The 21435-nt window shown below is 40.0% G+C and overlaps 1 protein-coding gene across 1 annotated transcript in view; it reads left to right on the top strand.

Moving 5' to 3' along the window:
• Positions 1-21435, top strand: part of LARGE1 (LARGE xylosyl- and glucuronyltransferase 1) — a 405800-nt gene that overhangs the window by 107835 nt on the left and 276530 nt on the right. Inside the window, exon 2 of the mRNA XM_080936852.1 lies at positions 1405-1592. Coding sequence (XP_080792978.1) covers positions 1487-1592 — 106 coding nt within the window. The 5' untranslated portion in view covers positions 1405-1486. The remainder of the gene's footprint in view (positions 1-1404; positions 1593-21435) is intronic.

The raw sequence follows: 21435 nt of genomic DNA, 5'->3' as shown, positions 1-21435 counted from the left end.
CCATAACAGAGATCTGCCTGCCTCTGCCTCCTGAGTGCTGGGATTAAAGGCCTGTGCCAACACACTAAACCTTAAACTTTTCTTTAATTCCTTCACCAAGTTGGAAGCTTAGTTGGGTGAGGTGTAGCCCTGAGGTTATCACTTCCTTTATTCTAATTAGCTGCAGGCTTTTCTTTAAACCTTTTCCTGGTGCTTCTTTTCTCCTCACACTGTACATTTTGTGTTTTCCCTTATTCAGCTTGCTCAATTTCATTATAGGTTTGCAAAAGCATGGCCAGTAATAACCACAGGACAGTTAATATGAGGCTGTCTGGAGTTCAACTCTGCCAAAGTTAATACCAAAGCTATTCAATTTAGCCTCAGGCAAACAAACAACACATACACACACACACACACACACACTCACACACACACACACACACACACACACACACACACACACACACACACCTTTTTTTTTTTTTTTTTTAAACAAGAGCATACAGCAGTCACATTCTCACAGGAATGGTTGCTAGATCACTTGCTAATATTCTTCTTCTTTGAAAGCTCTTGAACTAGGTCCCTGCAGTTCAAGTCACTCCCAGCATCACTGTCTTCCTTCTGTCAGTATGGCCCATTAAACCAGTTTAAAACACTTTCTTTACATTCCGCTAAACAAATAGCACAGTTAGGCCTATAACAGCAATATTCCAGTCCTTGGTTTCAACTTATGTCATAGTCATTGCCCTAATTCTGTTAAGGGACCCATCACCACAGCAACTTTTGTAATGGGATGGTTCACTGTTCAGAGGTTTAATCCATTATTTTCATGATGAGAAGCATGGCAGCACCCAGGCAGACAAAGTGCTGTAGAGGTAGCTAAGAGCTTTCTATCAGAAACAGCAGGTAACAAGATGAGAGAGATGTGTATTTAATATTTAATCATGGACTCTCTACTCCATCCTTATCAACTTTTTTTTGCCCTGGTATAAGGATCATTTATGCCAGTCCAAGTTGGTTAGTTCTTGTCTGTTCTCAATGTAATTCTTTCTTTTCTGTATCTACCACAGTAGGGTATGCAGATAGTTCCAACTGAAATAATCTTAAGTTCCCAGCTGACCATAGTTCAGTTTCAACAGGTTATATTGTGACCTAACCAAGCTTACAGCTTTAAGTGGGGGTCTTTATTTTCACTCAGGTGCCTTTCATGGTCTTCTCTTGTCAGGAGCACAGGAGCCACCTGCCATGTTCATCATACACGACTCATCAGTGATGATATAAATTTCAATTGTCACATTTTGGGGGAATCATGTTGTTTAATTAGTCCTTTAATTTATTTCTTTTTTTCCCCTTGTTTACCTCAATATACTTACTAATCACAATGGATTTAGCCTTTTTTTTTTTTTTTTTTTTTTCTCCTTCCAGAAAGTATTATGAGGGATGCTGAGGACTTCATGCTGTGCACAGAGACACCACTTTGGAATTAGAGATTGGCACTTCTGAGAGGATGCTGGGAATCTGCAGAGGAAGAAGGAAATTCCTGGCTGCCTCTTTGACTCTCCTCTGCATACCAGCCATCACTTGGATTTACTTGTTTGCAGGGAGCTTTGAAGGTAAGGGACCACAGGCTGTTACAGAGTCCTAGAAAGATCCTGGAAGCCCTAGTGTCCCTTGGGTAAAATGCTGATTTAATGTTGCCCTTCATGATAAATGACTCTTAGCATTCCAGAGGTAGTTGAGGCCAGTCAACAAGGTGAGGAGTGAAATATCACAGACTAGAACTAAGATATAAGTCTCTTCAGTGGCAGAGAGTAGGTTGACAAATGTCCAAAGCCTGCTTGGTCACTGGCCCCTGTGCAAACACTGGGAGGAGATTGAACCTTGGTGAATGGCTTGACTTTCCTAAAGCTACATATTTCATTTATTGATCCACACTGTCAATTGTTTGTTAACACATTGAAAGCTGTTGACATCCTCAATAAAGTGAACTCAGTGCTGAAAATCCAAAGATAACTGATCTAGACATATACTGTCTCATGGGGGAGAAAGACAGGTTAACAACTCATCATCATAGTGCTGTGTGTGTTTGTGATAGAGATGGTAGTGTACTGGGGTAGAGGTTTGTTTGAGGTGTCAGGCTGAGGCTGGGGATGAAAGATGATCTGTCACACTGACAAGAGAGCTTGGGGATAGGGCATAGAAATTGCCTTCCCTGAACAATTAAAAGCAAATGATCATGCTGCCATTATCCAGAAATGAACAGGAAATACAAGACTCATTTGTTCAACCAGCAATTTTGAATGTAATGTAGTGTCTTAATTGTTAATAATGATTGTGTCTCCGTTTCAGGAATGGAGGCAATGGTGGTATAGATGTGTAGGCTTTCTTTTAAAATTTGTCCACAGTTGAATTAGGGGGAAAAAGAAACTTATATAACAACCTGTCTCAACAAAGCTGCTACTGTGTTTTTAGAATGTTTCCTTTGTGCATAATGTTATTGACATCTCAAGGGTACCTTTTAATTAAGTACTCTGCTCTACATCCGGGGCTTGTATTAATGAGGTTGAATGTCAAGATGACAGAGCTATGCACTTGCTGAACAGGGGTGATTGTACTTTATTTAAAGAATTAATCTTAAGTTATGTGTAGATGTATGTCTGCATATGAGTATGTACACATGAATGCAGATACTCAGAGCCCAGAGATGTCAGATACCCAGGAGCTAGATTGTTGTGAGCTGCCTAATGTGGGTGCTAGGAACCAAACTCGGGTGCTGAACCTCAAAGTGGAAGTGATTCTAGATGCTGATCCTGTGGTAGGTCAGAGATTTCATTTAAAAAGCTGAATAGGTTAAACTCTGCTCTGGCATTGAGAGACTCCTTCATGCACAGGGAGATTGGGATTTTGGCAAAAGTAGGAGAAAAGTTTTCTCATCCCAGTCAACATGAGAAGGGGCCTGTAAGGGAAACAGGCACCCAGTGCTAGTTTACCTCTCTAGGTGAAAACATGGCTGGATGTGGCAGCTGTGCCTAAAGCCCCAGGACCCTGGATCCTGAGTAGGAATCAAAGAATCAAAAGAAGGACTTTTGAGTTCCGGAAAAGCATGGCTTAACATAAAGATATCTTTGTAAAACCAAACCCTACCACAGACCACAGCTGAGCAGAGCAAAATAAAAGGTACAGCAGTGCAGAGAAGAAAAATAATAATAAAAGCAGTAAAGAAGAGACAACAGGCTTTTCGTAATAAAATTGCTCGTAATAATAGTATAATAATCTGGGAAGGTATAGAAAAGAAAGTTCGGGTGGATGTGATCAAGGTAATGTATATGAGCTTTTAGAAAGAATTGGTAAAAGTATTTTGAAATTATCATAACAATGTTAACAATTCAATAGTGACATTGAGAATATAAACAAGTGGCATTGCTACCATTTTTGTGTGGTATATATTGTACAGAATCTTTTTTTTAAACAATGAATTACTTATAGTGCAGTGAATGTTTCTGTTCTAAAGGTGGGAAGCATGTGACATAAGAGCTTTATTGACCTGTCCAACACCTCTGAGCCAGTTTGGATGGAGGCCAGTTTAGCTTCAAGAGCTTAAGGTTTTATTTTGATACTGTACTGTAGACTGGGCTTCACAGAGGTACTGGAGTTTGGCGAGGAACTGTACTAGATACCACATGGTCTTTATACAGTGAGGTTGTGGAACTTTGTTTCAGCTTTTAAGAATGTATTCTTTGCCATTTTATGCTTGTGTATAATTCATCCTAGATCCCTTTGTCCCTCTACCCTCCTGTATTATCCAGGCATCTCCACTAGCCCTCCATCTCCTCTCCCCAAGTCTCTGTCCCGCTTGCCTGTGTTGTTTTGCTTTTACTTCATAATGTCTTGAACTGTCATGAGCATGGATGGGTGCAACGCTATCTACCAGAGGCTGCTTCAGTGACAATAATCTCATCTACTCTATTGAGTAGCTTTCATTTGTCATTAACTGCACTCTGTGGTGGCCTTCTGAGCTCCTCCCTCAACTATGAGTGAGTTTACGTATTCAGTCTTATGTAGACTGTGTGTAGCTGTTACCAATTCATGAGTTTCATGGCCATATCATGGCTATAAAACTGTTGTTCATGGTTCTTCTCTCTATGCTTCAGCTGTTATGTTCTTTCTAACCCTTCTTCTTTGACATTCCTTGAGAGTTGTGGGGGATGGTATGGATGTCCCATTTAATGCTGACCAGTCAATAGTCACTTGTTGTCAATACCGTTACAATCTATGAGTCTGGGCCTTAATTGCCATTCACTGATGATACTGAACCTTTTTCTTTTCAAGTTGGTACTATAACATGTAAGGTCTAACACTGGGGAATGCAACTATAGAACTTTGATTCATGCTCAGTGGCATAAATCAGTCTGAACTGACTTTAGGGAAAAGAATTTATTAATTCTTTTAATAGGTGGTTTAGTGATTACCAGCTTGATAAGATCGAAAATCACCTAGGGGATAAACCTCTAGATGGGTCTGTGAGGGAGTTCCTAGGAAGATCCAGTCACCTTTAATGTGTGTAGCCCAATTCAGTGCCTGGGATCGTGGGATGAATGAAAAAAGAGAAGGCAAGCTTAGCACCAGCATCCATATCTCTCCATTTGCTGTTATTCAATGCATTCAGTTTCCTTTAACTCCTTCCACCATACCTTCCTGCCATGATAGCACTGTGGAAAGTGATCTATACTAAGCCCTTCCTTCCTTAGGTTGTTTTTGTCATGTGTTGGGCCACAACAAAGAGAAGATTTTTGCACTTGATGAGGTTGAGATGGCTCAGAGATAAAGAGCACTGGTTGTTCTATTCTGGGTTCAGTTCCTGCAGCCACCCAGTGAATCATGACCATCTATAAGGGCATCATAGGCCCTCTTCAGAATTTGGGTGTGTATTACAGCAGAGCACTCATACATTAAACAAACAAATAGCTAAATAAAAAAAATTAAAATTAATTTGACACTTCAACTGTAATTTTTTTTTTCTGGTCACATATACTAGTAAGGAAAACATCCCTTCATAGCAAGGAGGAGGTCTGAGTTGGGAGCTTGTAGTTCTCTGTATTTATAATTTGGTATCAGAGTCCATTAGAAGCATCAAAGTATTTGCTCAAGCTATAGTTGATGAACTGCCTAGAGTGCTTGACATAATGATTTTCAAGACTTTTAAGGAAATTTTGAGAAATGGTAAATAAAGGTAATACTTAGTTTGGGTGTAGGTGCAGTACTTGTCATCATATTATTTAAGAATAATCTTGAATACTGCATTCATTGGGTGCTAAATGACATAAGCACAGCAGCAAAAATATCTAGGCAGAATGATGCCGACTAGGAGCCTGCACTCTCCAAGCACTCGTTGGTCTGTATCATTTACTTCTAGGCAGTACAGTGTAAGAGTAGTTTATAGACAAGTCAGCATACTTAGAAAGGCACAGGTGAAAGACATTGTCAGCTCTAGTTGGTATATAAGAAGCAGTAGAAGGAGTTTGGGATGTTTACCCTGGAGACACAGGCTCAGTGTGACAGGATCAGATTAAACAGTAAGAGCTGTCACTGGGGCACAAAATAAGGACAACTCTAGTAGCCCCTAATTTTGCCAGGGACATGGCCAGAAGTCAGATGTCAAGTCTCTCATAAAAAAGATTGCTCAGTGCATGATTGTAATGAGCGTCCAGGAAGGATACTTCTAGGAGAGATGTGAAAGCAAAAGTTCATTGTTGTAAGATAATGGTGATCATTTAGGATAGATCTTCACCTGACCTTGAGATCTCTAGGTTCCAGAGGAATCTGAGTGGCCACCAACAGTCAAGTCCTGTCTCCATGATGCACACTGTCTGTCTATTGCCGCAGGTTCCAGTGTCTTTTGTTTTTTAAAGATTTATTTATTTTATCAGAAAGATTACAGATGGTTGTGAGCCACCATGTGGTTGCTGAGATTTGAACTCGGGACCTCTGGAAGAACAGTCAGTGCTGAGCCATCTCTCCAGTTCTTCCAGTATTTTTTAAGGGGGTTCTGTACAAACATATGTTCTTCTCTCAGTTGTCAGTCATCACGGTGCTCCTTACACCCCACCCTTAAGGCTTTGGCTTTTTTTGTGGGAGGTGCTATAAATAGCAGAATGTTGCTGAATGGATTAATGGAACTATGGTTCATATTTTCTGTAGGCTCTGCTCTTTCTTCAGAGACACTTTAGATTCTGCCATCTTCTCTTTGCCTTCTCAGTCTTTAATTAATTAATATCTTTGGATCTTAGCCTCAGGGCTCACGACCTTCCATTAGGCTGCATGTTCCACTTCCTTCTGCTTCTTTATGTTCTGACGCATAGCTACTTGTCCTTCTCGCCATCATGTGACTCTATTGCTGACTTATAGCACCTATTACAGTATCTGGAAAGCAGTTGGTCTTCAAGTTTAGTGTTGGTGTTCACATTTGTAAGTGCCCTCCTCTGGCCCTGACTGCTGGCAGATCTCATCACTCTCTTCTTGACAAACTTCTGATCCTTACAGAGATCCTAATATTTTTGGTATCTCTTCCCCTTTCCGGAAATTTGCCATTTTTTTTTGTTCATTGGAGTTCTGCTGACTCTTGAGCTCCTTGGGAAAACTATTTTGTTTAAGTTTCACTGTGTCCTTTCTGTCCGGTATGCAGCTGTTTGCTCATGGGCATCTTCTCAGACTTAGCCTTCAGTGTCCATGTTTATTGTCATTTTTCCACAATGTGGAGACACTGTGGTCAGGATATAGTAAATAGCATTTGCTTCTCTCAGATCTCTGCCATTGTGTGTCTCTGAGTTTCTTCTAGGGAGTGCCTGTTTGACTCATAATCTTAGTACCAGTGCCCAGCCCAATGTTAACTCTTTGAGTCCTTAATAATTATTTATTTAGAAGGATTCCTCTTTCCACACATTTACTACAGTATTTTTTCTTTTTTAATTATTTTGAGGCAGAGTCTCATGTATCTGAAGATAACCGTGAACTTGTGGATTCAAGGATGTCATTGAACTCCTGACCTTTTTCCCTGGAATTAGGATGGATTTTGTGTAGCATTCTCCTACCTGGGGAAAAGGGATAGGAGCTCCTGGTTTCTGGTGCTGTGAATATCTGTGATACTGAGATCTCAAGGCACAGCTTTACATCCTCTCTTTCCATATGGTGGTGATGCTGACACTTAGCCTTGAGTTGTAATGTCCAAGCACAAATTAGACATTATTTAATTTGAATATTAATATAATTATTTAAACTGAGACCATACTGCTACTTTATTCCAGATCCATTTTTTTTTTCTTCTGGGCTTTGTTGATTTTATTTGTAGTTGTGGTTTTTCTTTTCTGCACCCAAGAAGCAGATGTTCAGTTCCTGATGACCTAAATCCACATGGAAGAAAGATACTTAGGCATTCGTTATGTGCCTGTGATAAACTGTGGCACATAATGACTGTAACAAGCTCAGTGCAAATGCTTTTCTTGACGAGAGTGTCAGGACAAGGGAAGGTTGTGGGTGTTCCTTGAAGGTAGATGCCTCAAGAACATACAAAACCCAGATCATTTAGACACAGTGTCTTGAACTTGTGTAGTTACATTTATTTCTGAATTGATTTCAGGTTGTTCTCATACTTGGCATTCCTTAATCCTTTGTTGAGTGTTCCTTCTATTATTGAAGCAAAAGCCTACCAGCTGAATAAGTTTGGCAGCTATCCTAGTGAATTTCAACAGAAGACAGAGGGGCCTGACATCTGACCATTTTACAGAGTTGCAATGTCTCTTAGTCAGGGTTTCTATTCCTGCACAAAATATGACTAAGAAGCAAGTTGGGGAGGAAAGGGTTTATTCAGCTTATACTTCCACATTACTGTTTATCACCAAAGGAAGTCAGGACTGGAACTCAAGCAGGTCAGGAAGCCGGGGCTGATGCAGAGGCCATGGAAGGATGTTACTTGCTTGCTTCCCATGCTTTGCTCAGCTTGTTTTCTTATAGAACCCAGATCTACCAACCCAGGCATGGCACCACCCACAATGGGCTGGGCCCTCTTCCCTTGATCACTAGTTGAGAAAATGCCTTACAGCTGGATCTCATGGAGGCATTTCCCCAACTGAGGCTCCTTTCTCTGTGATTAACTCCAGCTTGTGTCAAGTTGACACAAAACCAGCCAGTACACAATGTAAACTAAGAACTGTAAAGTCAGAACACATAGGCTGTGGGACAGGGGCATGGAATGTAGACAAGAGCTTGCCCAACTGTGCCTAGTTACTTAGCTTGATGTACAGGGCCCATATCTCATCCCAGGGATCCTGCCAGCTTTTCCTGAGTCCAGACTGTACAGATGTGGCTTTACTTTTCACTGGGCTTAGTTTCTATACCAGCTTTGATAGCCTTCTCACCAATGGCCCAAATGTATCACTTCTTAAGGATATTATGGGTTATATGAAAATAGGATGCCAAATGCAAGGTGAAATGGAAAGTGCAATATAAAAGGCACATTGATAATTTTTGCTAAACCAAAAATGAAGAGCTTTCTTAGATAGTAGACAATAGGAATTAGTGCTGAGCTTAAGCAAAATCTTTCAAAGATTTTTGGAACGGGAAAATATATTCATGATGTTAAGCAGCTCCCAGACAGGATACATTGCGAACTTGCCGGTGCCTTAAGATAAGGAATATAATCTCAATGTGAATTTGCAGGTGCATTAGGCTAAGGAAAAATCTCATTGTGAACTTGCAGGTGCATTAAGTTAAGGAAGAATCTCATTGTGAATTTGTAGGTGCCTTAGACTAAGGAAGAATCTAATTGTGACCTTGCAGGTGCCTTAGGGTAAGGAAGAATCTCGTTGTGAACTTGCAGGTGCCTTAGGCTAAGGAAGAATCTCATTAAGGGTAGTCAAGTTCCACCATTTTATGGATTGTGGAATGGTTGCTTAGATGATCTCTGCTTTTTCTGTACCCAACTTTGATCTTAAAATAACATTAGACCTGCTGTCCAGTAGAGAAAATGACCATGAGTATTTCCTGTATTTCTTGAAAGATCCTTAGACCTCAATGGAATTAGAAAGCTTGGTTTCTATGATTATAGTGCCTGCCTTATTCCTGGCTTCAATAACTCTCAAGAAGCCATTTGAAAATATTAAATAGGCCATACTATCGGTGTGCCATAAGTTCTCAGAACTCATCTGGCAGAAAGAGGGGTTATTTTTGAGTTTCAGGCCAGCCAGGACTACATGGTATTATGTAGGTTGTTTCATTAGATATCATCAGTTTTGAAGGGTGAGAGATACTGTGTGGCCCTCTTTGTTTTGCCTGAGCAGTACATTCTTTGGTTATTAGTACCCACATTGTTTATACCACCTGTTCATTAACCATACATCTTGGTTATCTGTTGCAGAATCATACAGCTTTTTTCAGACAATTCTAATTGTGCCTAATAGTGTCCCAAACAGGAATAGTGATGCTGCCAGTTTGGATAGGCTAGAGGAAAGCTTTGAAGTGCTGCCCATAAGCTAATATTGCTGATGTTATATAGTAAGAATGAATCTTCTGTTCATGAAATTGTAGAGGAGAAAGAGAGACATTCTCGTTTTTACAACGTACTCATTTTGTTCTAAAACTGCAAAAGCTTAGAGCATGGGAAGTGCTGAGCTAAGATGAAAAAAGACATTAAATTAGTATATGCACATATAGAAAAAAACACAATAGCTTCAAACTTGATTGTTGTGTATACACTTCCACTATAACAACTATACAGGCATGTCACTTTGGGATAATTTACTAAATATTTAGCACCTGATGTAATCACTTCGCTGTGTATGGTTTTTGTTTATTTTAAAAACATGTGAATCAGGCACTCACTTGTCTGGCAAGTGTTTGAATGATCAGAGTTTGCATCACCAGAATGCACATAAAACACTGGTTGGTGATACAAGGTTACAATCTAGTCAGGATGACATGGGAGTCAGATTTAGGTAGAACTCCATGGACTAAGTTCCTGCCTAGTGAGAGAGTCTATCTCAAAAAGTGGAAGAAACTTGAGAAAAGCATAAGGAAATTGTCCTCTGACATCCATAGACATATGTGTATCCATGCAACTCCCTTCATACACACATACACACACACACACACACACACACACACACACACACACACTTCCTTCACACACATACACACACAGAAACACACACACACACACACACAGGAGAGAGAGAGAGAGAGAGAGAGAGAGAGAGAGAGAGAGAGAGAGAGAGAGAGAGAGACATATACAGAGAGTTGAGATAACTAAGTACATAGTTGAATTTGAAGTGATTTATATAATTTTCATTCTTCCAGATTAGAAGGCTTTTATTGACCTTTGGAATTTTTATGCATCTATGTCACTCTTTAATTTTGAAATTCAGATACTCTTTAAGTGCGAAACTTTTCATTGGAGATTGATATTCAACACTTCTTCTCTAATCATATGCTTTCTGAAACTTCTTGTCATACATTTCCAGCATTATAAGGATTTGATCACAGAGTTGACTTCCAGATCTGTAATTCGTTACTAAAACCTTGCTTCAGAATGGGTGTTCTCATCAATTTGAAATGAGACCAGTATTTCTATCAGCAATGGTATCCTTTCCCTTAGAAGTAGAACATTAGTATTGCCTGACATCAGCATTAAACTGTATTTGTTAATGCATATTGCTATGTGCATAAGTCAGTAAACACACATTTGCCTGGGAAAGAAAGCACATTCTTGCTTTAGAAGATATGAGAACTTGAGAAGGAAGAACATTCCATTTCTGGTTCAGGAAGCAGGGTTTGACTTCCCATGGTCCATAATAGTGTTGCGTTTGGGCTGACCTACTGTTTTTACCATTAAAAAAAAAAGCGATTGCAAATGGTTAAATGTTGAGAAAGATGTATGGCATTCGTTTTACGAAAAAGAGGATCAGTAACAAAAATGCAAACCCACACCCTCATGGTTACAGCTGCCAGCTGGAAGTGAGTGGTAGCTGTCTGTTTGAGAGTGTTGGGTGCTCTAGCTTATGGATGCGTCCTCTGTCATTCTCTTGAGTTATCCCTGACTCTTGATTTATGTACATCAGAATTTAGGTAAAAGATCTTTGGTATCTGGTTATGCCTCTTGTTGACCTTACCTGGCTCAGTTAGTCTCTAAGCTTGAAACTTTTTGTTTACTCTTTATCTGGTTCTGGCCTATAGTCATTCCATGAAGTATCTCATTAATTCAGTGAACTTCATACGTTATAGAGGAAGATACTGAGGCTTAGAGCTGTTGAAGTGTTTGACTAAGGGCACTAACTGGTGAGTAAAGGAGACTTTGACCTTGTCTGAAAAGATCCTCTATACTCCAGTCTCTGAAGAACTTGGCACATAGAAACAACTGGGAGAAGTAATTTCAAAGCCATTGTTGTCTTGTTTTAGACAAGGACAAGACAAACAAGACATGTGATAAAGGGCTATTTTGGGGGAGAACACAAACCATATTCTGTGTCTAGCAAGTTATTGTAAGCCAGTAGAAGCAGAACATTCAGTTATTCCTACAATGAAATTTGCATTTTGTTTCTGCTATGGACTCACACAATTAGTAGAAAAAGACTTAAGGAATCACCCAGGCTGGCCAGCAAACTGTACAGATAAGACCTTTGAAAACCTTACAAGGGCTATTAAATGGTTGAAGTAAATGTGGTTCAGAATGGAAACCAGACTTGAGTTTCGATTAGTGATACTTTTCCTCTCATAGAGTGACAGTGCACAAGATGCTCACCCCTGTGGCCATACAGTTGTACGTGATGCTTCCATAATCTACCAGCTGGTTAACAATGGGTGTTTGATAAACTTCAGTTTTCTTTTCCCTTCTTGTGCTTTTGTGGAAGTCAAGAAAATCTAGTCCCATGGAATGTACTACCATGGTACTGGAAGAGATTGACCTGAGGGAAGGAGTTTACGCTAAAGACTAGAATGGAAAAAATAGTTTGAGTACACTGCAAAGGGTAACAAGGTGAATGGTAATTGGAGAATGGCATGCACAGATCTCTCTCCCCTTTCCCCTCTGTCTCCATCTGTCTCCCACTGTCGTGTGTGTGTGTGTGTGTGTGTGTGTCTGTGTGTGTGTGTGTGTGTGTCTGTGTGTGTGTGTGTGTCTGTGTGTGTGTCTGTGTGTCTGTGTCTCTGTGTGTGTGTGTGTGTCTGTGTTTGTATACACACATGCTATAGAGTAAATTTCCTTGTGTGCAGTTTCTAGCATGTAATTTGTTTTGTGGTCAGAAATAGTGTCCAGATTGGCCAGTATACAAATTAGGAAAATTAGCATAAGGTATACAGTTTAATAGTGAGTACCAGCTCTCCTCCCTACCCCGTCTTTTATTAATAGCCTTTTCTTCACACTATGGTAACCCACCTAGTCCAACAACCTTTTGTTTTACATGTGAATAAATAGCTTCTCTGGGCCTTTGTGCTCACCAAGCTGTAGCTTCATAAGCTTTTTTGTGACCTGGTTGTGGCCTGTTATCACTATTGTCACCCGTGTCAATTCTTTAACTTTTAGTAATAATGAAGGCAGAACTGGGCTCGATGTCACCTTTATTCATTCCTGTCCATGTATATTTCCACACCCTGTTAGCACTCCCTTGAAGAGAGTTGGGCAGGACCTGAGATATTACCTGTTATCATCTATGTCTCTTCAGCCAGTTATGGGCTAAATGTCTATGTTTGGAGAAAAGTCAAATCCTCTAATTAAGGAACCAGTTGTGTGGAAATGCTAGAGAATGACAAAAAGTCAGTTGGGGCTGTGCCTGGGTCACATATCTGGTTCTAGTGTTCATACTGCCCTTGAAATGCTATGTGTCTTAGCCATAATGTCCACCTCCTAAACAAGAATACTGCTTACTGCTTGACAGGAAATAAAAGAGCCCCCATACCTCATGGAGAATGGTCCCAGCATCATTTCAGGGCTAGTGGCTCCTTTGAACATTCTGTCCCTGCTCTCAAGCAGAAATGCCTTAAGTAGTCAATGAAGTATAAGTTAGAGGTAAGAATCCTGGGGATTCCCGATGTCTCTTTTCAGACTGTGGCCTTTAGAGTATGGCTGTTCTGTTCTTTGGCTCCCGCAGAGGGCACTGCTTGGCCCCATTTCATAGAGGTCTGAATTTTCTAAATGGAGCACCGCCAGTATTGGTAGTCAGAGGTTGATGTGATGGTAGTATTATGCTGGCCCTGCTGATACCATTGTGTTCATACAGTGATGTGCGATTGATATGTGCTTCCCTATCTATATGGAGGGAGACTCCTTACCTTCCATTAGAGATGGAGAGTATCCATTTCTCATGTAGCCACTAAGCTATGAGGTTGATCTTTCAAGGTTCTTCATTTAACAAGCACAGCTATGCATCACTTTCGGACCTGGTGCTAGAGCCTTCACAGCCCAGAGTGTACCTATTTCTCACGAAACTTATTTACCAGTGGATGCAGGGAGGTGAGGTGTTGTTTGCTGTCTGCCAAGAGGGCAAAACAGAACTGGAATGAATAGGTCCCCCAGGGCTAGGGTCCAAGTAGGAGTGCCAAAAGTGTTACAGCTTTCAAAAGAGAGGTGAGGTTTGGGCAGCCTATGCAGGACAGGTAGTTGAGCTTTCCCTACCAGGGCCTTGCCAGTGGCACCAGTGGCAGGGGCATGAGCCTGGTCAGCCAGGCGAATCCAAGGGAGAGAAGAACTCTTCTCCAAGTGTAACAGCTCAGTAAAATAGCTACTCTCAGACTATCATCAGTGAAATAACTTGTGGGCCTTATTCCATGTGGACAGGGACTATATAAACACTGAGGAGTGGGGTGGGATTTAGAGGTACACATTTCCTATTGGCTCAGATTGACACTTTAGGGATGCTCTATTTGCATGGGGAAGTGTTATACTCTACTAGGGGGGCTGCACTGCTTCTCTGGGAGAAGGTAGCTTCACATTGCAGGTCCAAGAGAAGGCAGCTTCTGGGGGCCTGGCCCACAGGAGTTCAGGCTGTGGGAACAAATCCCAGTGGGGTGCCCCTAGGCCAAGAACTCTGGCTGGTCAATGCTCAGCGGGGTGCTGAGATTAAAGCCCTGCCAGCTGGGCTATTAACCCCAGTGCTAACAGACAGTGCTGGGCCTGCAATAAGGCTCTGGAATTGAGAGTTCTTGGAAGACAAAGGAGCCAGAACCACAAAGGAGCCAGGACTGAGGAGGTTTCAATAAGTGTCTTTATTTCACAGCTTCTTTCCTTTGTTCTGTCCTTCTTAAACAGCCCAGGATCCAACCACCTGCTTCCCATTTGTTTTCCTATGAGATTGGCCATAGCTGGTTTTCTAATGCTCTGTGTATATGTGTGTGTGTGTGTGTGTGTGTGTGTGTGTGTGTGTGTGTGTGTGTGTGTGTGTGTGATACTAATTAAAGAGCCTATAGATTTGAGAAAGACCAAGGGGCACTATATGAAAGGTGTTGGAGGAGTAAAAGGGAAGAGAAATTATGTAATTATATTGCAATTTGAAAAAAAAAATTAAATCTAATGGTATCGATGTATTTCCACAGAAATTTCACCACTGTGCAGATACAGAAATGGGTAGAAAGTGGCCAGATTCCTTTTGATCTCAAGTCTATGAGATTTCCAGGGTCTGAACTTACTTAAACTTACCAGTTCTTCTCTCTGGTGGCATGGCCCACTTCCCACAATGAGACACAGACATTTTCGTGGTATGCTGAATGGTAAGACAACAAAGATAACTAAATTATGGTGGCAAGATGAAGGACCAGGTGACATGGTGAAGGACCTGGTTAGGCATGAAAATGGGCAGTATTGCTTTAATAGAATAAACAGGTGGCATGTCAGAAGAACCAGATAAATATTAGAGGCCAGCCATGCAGCTTGAAGGAATAGCAGAGTGTTTGCTCCCCTATGGGAGGGCTGGATGGCTAATGAGAAGAGGTTCAGGAGTGGTATGAGCTCAGGCAATGGAAGGCCACATGCAAAACTGGACTGAGACCTTGTGTTTGGCTGTGCCCTTCTTGTCCTTCCCTCCCCACACTAAGCTTCTTCCTTTGCAGCCAAGTCTTCACATCTGCTGCTGTGCATAGGTAGGATCCTGAGCCAGTCTTGTCCTTTAAGGAAGTCATTTAGATCTCTGGCTCTCCTCCATTTCCTGAATGAGAATATTCTGGGACATTTGCCTATTGTATTTACTTCCACCTACCCTGGGCACCTAGGACAAATCAGGTGTTCTATTATCCTTGTTTTCTGGCCAACTGGTGAAGACGCTTCTGGTGGCTTATTGTGATTCCCCCTCCCTATTTCTACCTTGTGGCTTTGCATACCATTCTGATCAGCAAAAACATGTTAGCAAAAAGATTGAGTGCCCATTTGCCTCACCCATGATGCCTCAGTTTACCTCACCTGCCTATAAAACCTTGGTCTTACCCAGTCTCCTCAGCTTATAAATGGTTTATACTTTTCTGTTAATGATTTACTTTATTTAATTTTTAAGAGCCTTTGAGAGATTCAGGTGACATGTTTTGTTAATGCAAGGCAAGGTTGTTATTTACTCTTGAGTTCAACGTGTTCAGGTACTGATCACCACTGTCCCTTGGTAACAGAGTATTGATTCCTCAGTGACCCCTTCTCCTATATAGTATTTGCTATAAACTACATTTTCCCTGCCATAGTCTTTAAGTCATCCCCTAATGACTTATAATAAATACTGTCTAATATAAGGTTAATACTAAAATTAATGATTGTTTGACTGTACTATTTAGGGAAGAATGATGTAAGAATAAAGTCTGCATTTTGGTACATGGAAATTTTTTTCTAGAATTCTTTAAGACTTTTTTTTTAAAAAAATAGATCTTTAAGAACAAGTAAGCAAACAAACAAGAAACTAAAATCCACTTTTCCAGTCCCAGCCAAATCATTTTCAGTGAATTCACTGAACATTTTATACCAGTCAACAGGTTAACAGGTTAGTTTATTTACATCTTCTATAAGAATGATTTTTTTTTTTTTAACATTAAGGCTTTGATTAGTTAAATTAGTAGACAAGGGAGCCATAACTGTGTAAGGTCAACTCTGCTTACTTCCCTTAGTCATTTTGAGGTCCTTTGTCTGGCCAAGTGCTCGGAATTGAAATTGAACAGAAGGCAGAGTACCAGAAATAAAATAATATCACAGGGTTAGGGATGTAGTTTTGTGGGCACAACACTTGCAGTGGAAGGATGAGGAACTATGTTATAATCCCCAGAACCTAACTCATGTGAAAATTCAGGTTTAGAAATGTGTATCTGATACCCTTGTGCTGGGGATAGAGGTAGAGATAAGTTATTTCTTGTACCTTACTAGCCAAATGGCCAGTCTAGCCAAATTGGTAAGCTCCAGGTTCAATGAAAGAAAGAAAGATAGTGACTGAGGAAGATATCTGGTAATAACCTCTAGTCTCCACACACGTGTACCTGCATTCACAGCAGCAAACTTGAAACATTTAAGCACACTCACAAGAAACATATAAACACACACACACACACACACACACACACAAAATATTGCCACAGAACATTAAGCACCAAGTCCTTGTCTTGCCTCAACTTTGTTTCTCAGGGTTGCCTGTAAGGCCCAGACACATTCTTATTTGGCAGACAAGGAAATGGAATCAGTAACTGGTTCAGGTTTGAGAGTAGAGAGTACCTAGACAGTAGGGTGCTAAAATTTAAACAGGGCTGTTGTGTCTATTACAGTCTGTCTTGTTTTTTTCCCCCCTCCTAAATGGGCTAGAATCTAGACCTCACCTCTCTTTGATGTAAGATCCCTCCCACTTGCTATGTTAGCCATAGAAGTTGGGACAGTTATTTATTCCCCTGTATGTCATCTTGAATGGGAATTGTACTGATCAAAAGTTCTTCAAAAGTGCTGTGATATTTTCAATCAGTAAGTTTTCATACTTACATCTTGAAATTGCATGGCATGTAACCTTCTCCTATCGATGACTAGGATCAGTCTTTGGAGAGAGACAGAGACCTTGAAGACTGGTGATAACCTTTTCTTTCCCAACTTTCTGATTAGCCAGTCAGTGATTGATGTTTCCCAGAAGGCTGTGGTGATGTGGTTGTTTGACCCACACAGAACATTGTGTGAGTAGTTGGATTCCTACATTTTTCAGATTTTTCAGTCCAGAAATAACTGTGCGCAGCTGTTGCAGTAAAAATTTCAACCCAAATAAGCCTGTGCAAAGAAAATACAACTCAGCTAATATGAATACAAGCTGCACACCTAGATTGGGCAGATCTACCACTACAGTACTCTATTCCGCATCTGTGAGATCCCTTAGAACTTTCAGTTTCTCCAGGCCTTGTGCTTCAACTCCATTTTCTCTCCTTGTTCTTTTCGTCCTCCTCCTCTTCTTCTTCCTCCTCCTCCTCTTTCTTCTCCATCTTCCCCCTCTGTCTAAAACTTTTCAGCACCACCTCCACTGCCCAATAACTACTAGCTCTAGCCTTTATTTTACAAGTTAAAATGGTGAGAAGGTTTCTATGAAGTCACCTGAGTATGTGATTCACTCCCTGTCCCAGGAATCTCTCTTGGGGAAACAGAATTAGTATAAAAATACAAACAACACCAGGGCAATCCACAATGTTTCCCCCCTTTTGTCCAGTTAAAAGGCTCATTTTCCTCCAGTACAATTATTACCATCCTACAATTTATAAAGTATAAGATACACTTAATACCCAGTCTGTTAGTTTTGTCCGTTAAATAAGATTCTCTGCCATCTGCCCTCTTTTAAAAGACTTATAGTTCTATACCTGACTTATGTCCTGGTTTTAGATTGTATGCCATCTGAAAACCATCTTTCTCAATGCTAAACAGCTTGGGTTGGCTATGAGAGTACCAGTCTTCAACCCTGTCAGAAATTCAAGAATGGCTAATATCACCTGACATATGAGAAGCACAAACACAGCTTCCAAAACTTAGCCAATTTATAGACGCCTCTGATCACCTGGACAGTCCCTCATTCTTCAGAACACTGGAGCATCAGTCTTCAGCCTTCTGGACCAGGATCATCTGACAGACCTTTGTATTGCAGTATTTCAAATGACTGATTACCCTTTTTTGGCAGTCGCCTAGTCCGCAGAGTCAATTATCAGTTGACTATTTCGCATAGTGTGCCCTTTTTCTGGACAGTATTTTGTCTACAGATGAATTGAGGCAATTTTTGCATAGTTGCTGTCTCCTTCATTGATGCTCAGTTCCTTCTTCGAATCCAAGAAGAGGGTGCTGTCAGAAACAGACAGGTTTCTTGTCAAATCATCTTTAATAAAGAAATGCCCATAAACGTTATATTCTATGGACTTCTGACACTTTTGAAGACTATCTACCTAAAGCATTTCTGAATTGTTTAAGCATTGACTACTCTTGTTGAAATATCTCAAAACTACCCTTTTAATTAATTCAGAACCATGAGTTTGATACCTGGCCCTTAACTCATATTGCTTAATCCTCTAAAAATAGTTTATAATAGCAGTTATAAAAGGACTGGGTCTAAGTCTTGTATTCTTAATTGTGTTGTTTAGGCACAATGCCTATATGAGAGTAACAATATTAATACCATTTCATTTCAATAAAATGCATACCAATTAAAACCTTAAATTTTTATCAAATAAATTTTTTATTAATATAAGAGATTATAACTTCAACTTTGAATCAATTATACAGATTTCTACCAATGTAAGGTATAGCTATGTAATGTTTTAAGAGTAAATTGCTAACTTATCTCTGTCTATTTCTCTAACTTCTATGGTATTACTATATTCCTCTTTTCTTTTCCACCCTCTTCTCTTTTACCTAAGAAGGAAGGACAGGGAAGAGGAAAGGAAAGGTAGAAATAGTTGAGTTTATGCTCTCTAGTTCCCTCCCTGTCCAAAGCTATATTGTAAATTACTCTTAAATGACAACATATCTATAATTCATAAAATATCCAGATACATCTACCCCAACATAAGGAACTGGTGGGATAATCTTTTTTTTTTTTTTTTTCCTGCTTCCAGCTGAATTGGGGTGAAGAATTCCCTTCCGGGGGCCCAAAGAGGAATAGGATAATTGACTTTGTCAAAGGAGATCTAGCTTGCATCCTGTGCCTTCCAGTCACTACGTGCTGAGAAAGTTCATTGCTTAGCTAACTTCTTAAATATTACACTCTGAAAGGCTGGAGAGGCAAGCTAGCTTTTCTCCAAAAGTTCTGGAAACAAGTCTTTAAAAGAAGCAACTTCAATGTAGTTGAGGTAGAATCAAATGTGAAGCTGGAATAGAAGATCCCAGGATCTCAGCATCTTGGAGGGTGAATTTTTTCTGGGTTGTCTTTTTCTTATTTCATCCTGCAGTATACAAAACTTATATGCAACATATAGTTCTGAAAACACATCCACATGGAGCATGCAGGGTGCGCAGTTCGGTTAATGAAGACCAATAAACAAAGACAACGGCCTTTCTTCAGGTTAGTTTGATCACATAATCAAACTGGAATATAACTTTGTATATATGCCATCCTAAAGGATGACATGTAGTAACAAGTCATGAGAAATTTGTACCCAATAAATGTTATTGACTGTGTATAGACATTTTAATCTCAGCCAGTTCCAGAGACCTAACATTATCATATATACATCATATATTTTGTTCAGATCATTTTTTCTCTGTTGCTGAGGTCTTCAGGAAGTCCCCCTTTGTCATGTCTGATTTTTATCAACTTGGTGGAACCCACAGCTTTTCTTTTCCTGTGGAAACATAGGCATAACCCCTCCCCCAGCATAACACATTTCCCATTCTTATGTCAGAATATCCTTAATATAAACAGACTGGTTTAGTTTAAAAGTTTTTTCCTCAATCTGATGTCTTTCAGAATCTGTGGTGCTTTTTTTTTTTTTCCATTAGCATTTAAAACATTACAGTTAATAAAGCAGTGTGTAATCTACCTTTGGGGGATTTTGTTGCCTCCTTTTGCCTATAAAGCATCTTTTTTAGAGACCAGTCTCCACAATCACTTGTCCTTTCAGATTGTGTGATATGCCTGTAACATGTTATGTAATATAATGTGCAAAAACCTGCCTCATATTATTAGAGATAGATGCTGGGTCATTGTTGGTTTTAATTTGTATGAGTATTCCCATAATGGCCATAACTTCAAACAAATGTGTAATTACAGAATCAGCCCTTGTCTTTTACTAGGGCAGTTGTTCATTGAAATCATCAATATGTGTCTATAGTATGGCATACCTATTTTACTTTACCAGACTATGCAAAATGAAAGACATCCACCTGCCAACTTTCATATCTTGGATACCCATAGGTTTAGTTCCTGTAGGTACTGGAGTTTGGTTATATACTGAGAAAATAGGACACTGCCTCACAGTTTCATTGGCTAGTTGTCAAGTGATAGAGTATTCTTTTAACCTTTGCTGTTGACATGGTGATTTTTTTAATGGAATTCTGAAGCCTCTAGTATACTTCATACCAGTCGCTGGTCAGTTTCATTATTACCTTGGGCCAGAGGGCCTAGCAGACCTGTATGGGATCTTAAGTGTGCTATATATACTGGGTACCTTTTACATCTGATAATTTTTTGTAGCCGAATAAACAATGAAGTCAATTCAGAATCATCTTGAATAAGTTTAGCGGGCTCTGTGTAAAACAACCCTTTTTCATATTGAGAATTAGTATATTAAGAGACTCTTGAAAATCTCACAACACTATGAATATTGTATATAATTCAAAAATTTTAACTGACTTATAGGAACTCTCAACCACCTTACATCTTCTGATTTATATCCTGCCTTTTCTGATTTCCTTCAATTTCAATATTGTTTACTAGTATTTTTAGTTTTACCCTTTGATCCTCTGTAGAAATTTGCCAAAATATTTATTTTTGGCTCCCTCTCAGGCTTTAAGAATTGCCTATTGAACTTGCCTCAGCCTTTTCTGGTCTCAGACCATCTGTTTTTGATGCAGTGATGTTTAATTGTCCTGAGGTATAGAACTCTACCTGCCTGGCATTGGGGCCTGTGAGAGGCCCCACCAGGAGGTTTTGGCAGGGTGTTTCCCCATTTCTATGCTCTTGGTCTACATTCTCTAGTCAAATATTTGCACATTCCAGAAGTAATAGACCTCCTCTCCATCCAACCCTCTTGATATTACTTTTATTTTTCATGCAGTTATTTCTGAGATGACCCCTCTCACCACAATTAAAACATTTGAAATCTTGGGTCATCTGTGTCTAGTGACACAGTCATCAGGCGAGCAAGATCCCACTCCATCTCTAATACACTCATCTGTTGATGCTGACCTTGCCCTCAGTGATTTGATTACTTCCTTGCATTCAGTATTCACATTTTCAAAGGTTAAAGACTATATTATTCCCTTCCTTGCTGCTGAATCTGTTA

The sequence above is a fragment of the Micromys minutus genome (genome assembly GCF_963924665.1).
Source record: "Micromys minutus genome assembly, chromosome: 24".
Classification (NCBI taxonomy): Eukaryota; Metazoa; Chordata; class Mammalia; order Rodentia; family Muridae; genus Micromys; species Micromys minutus.
This window is presented reverse-complemented; position numbering and strand designations above follow the sequence as displayed.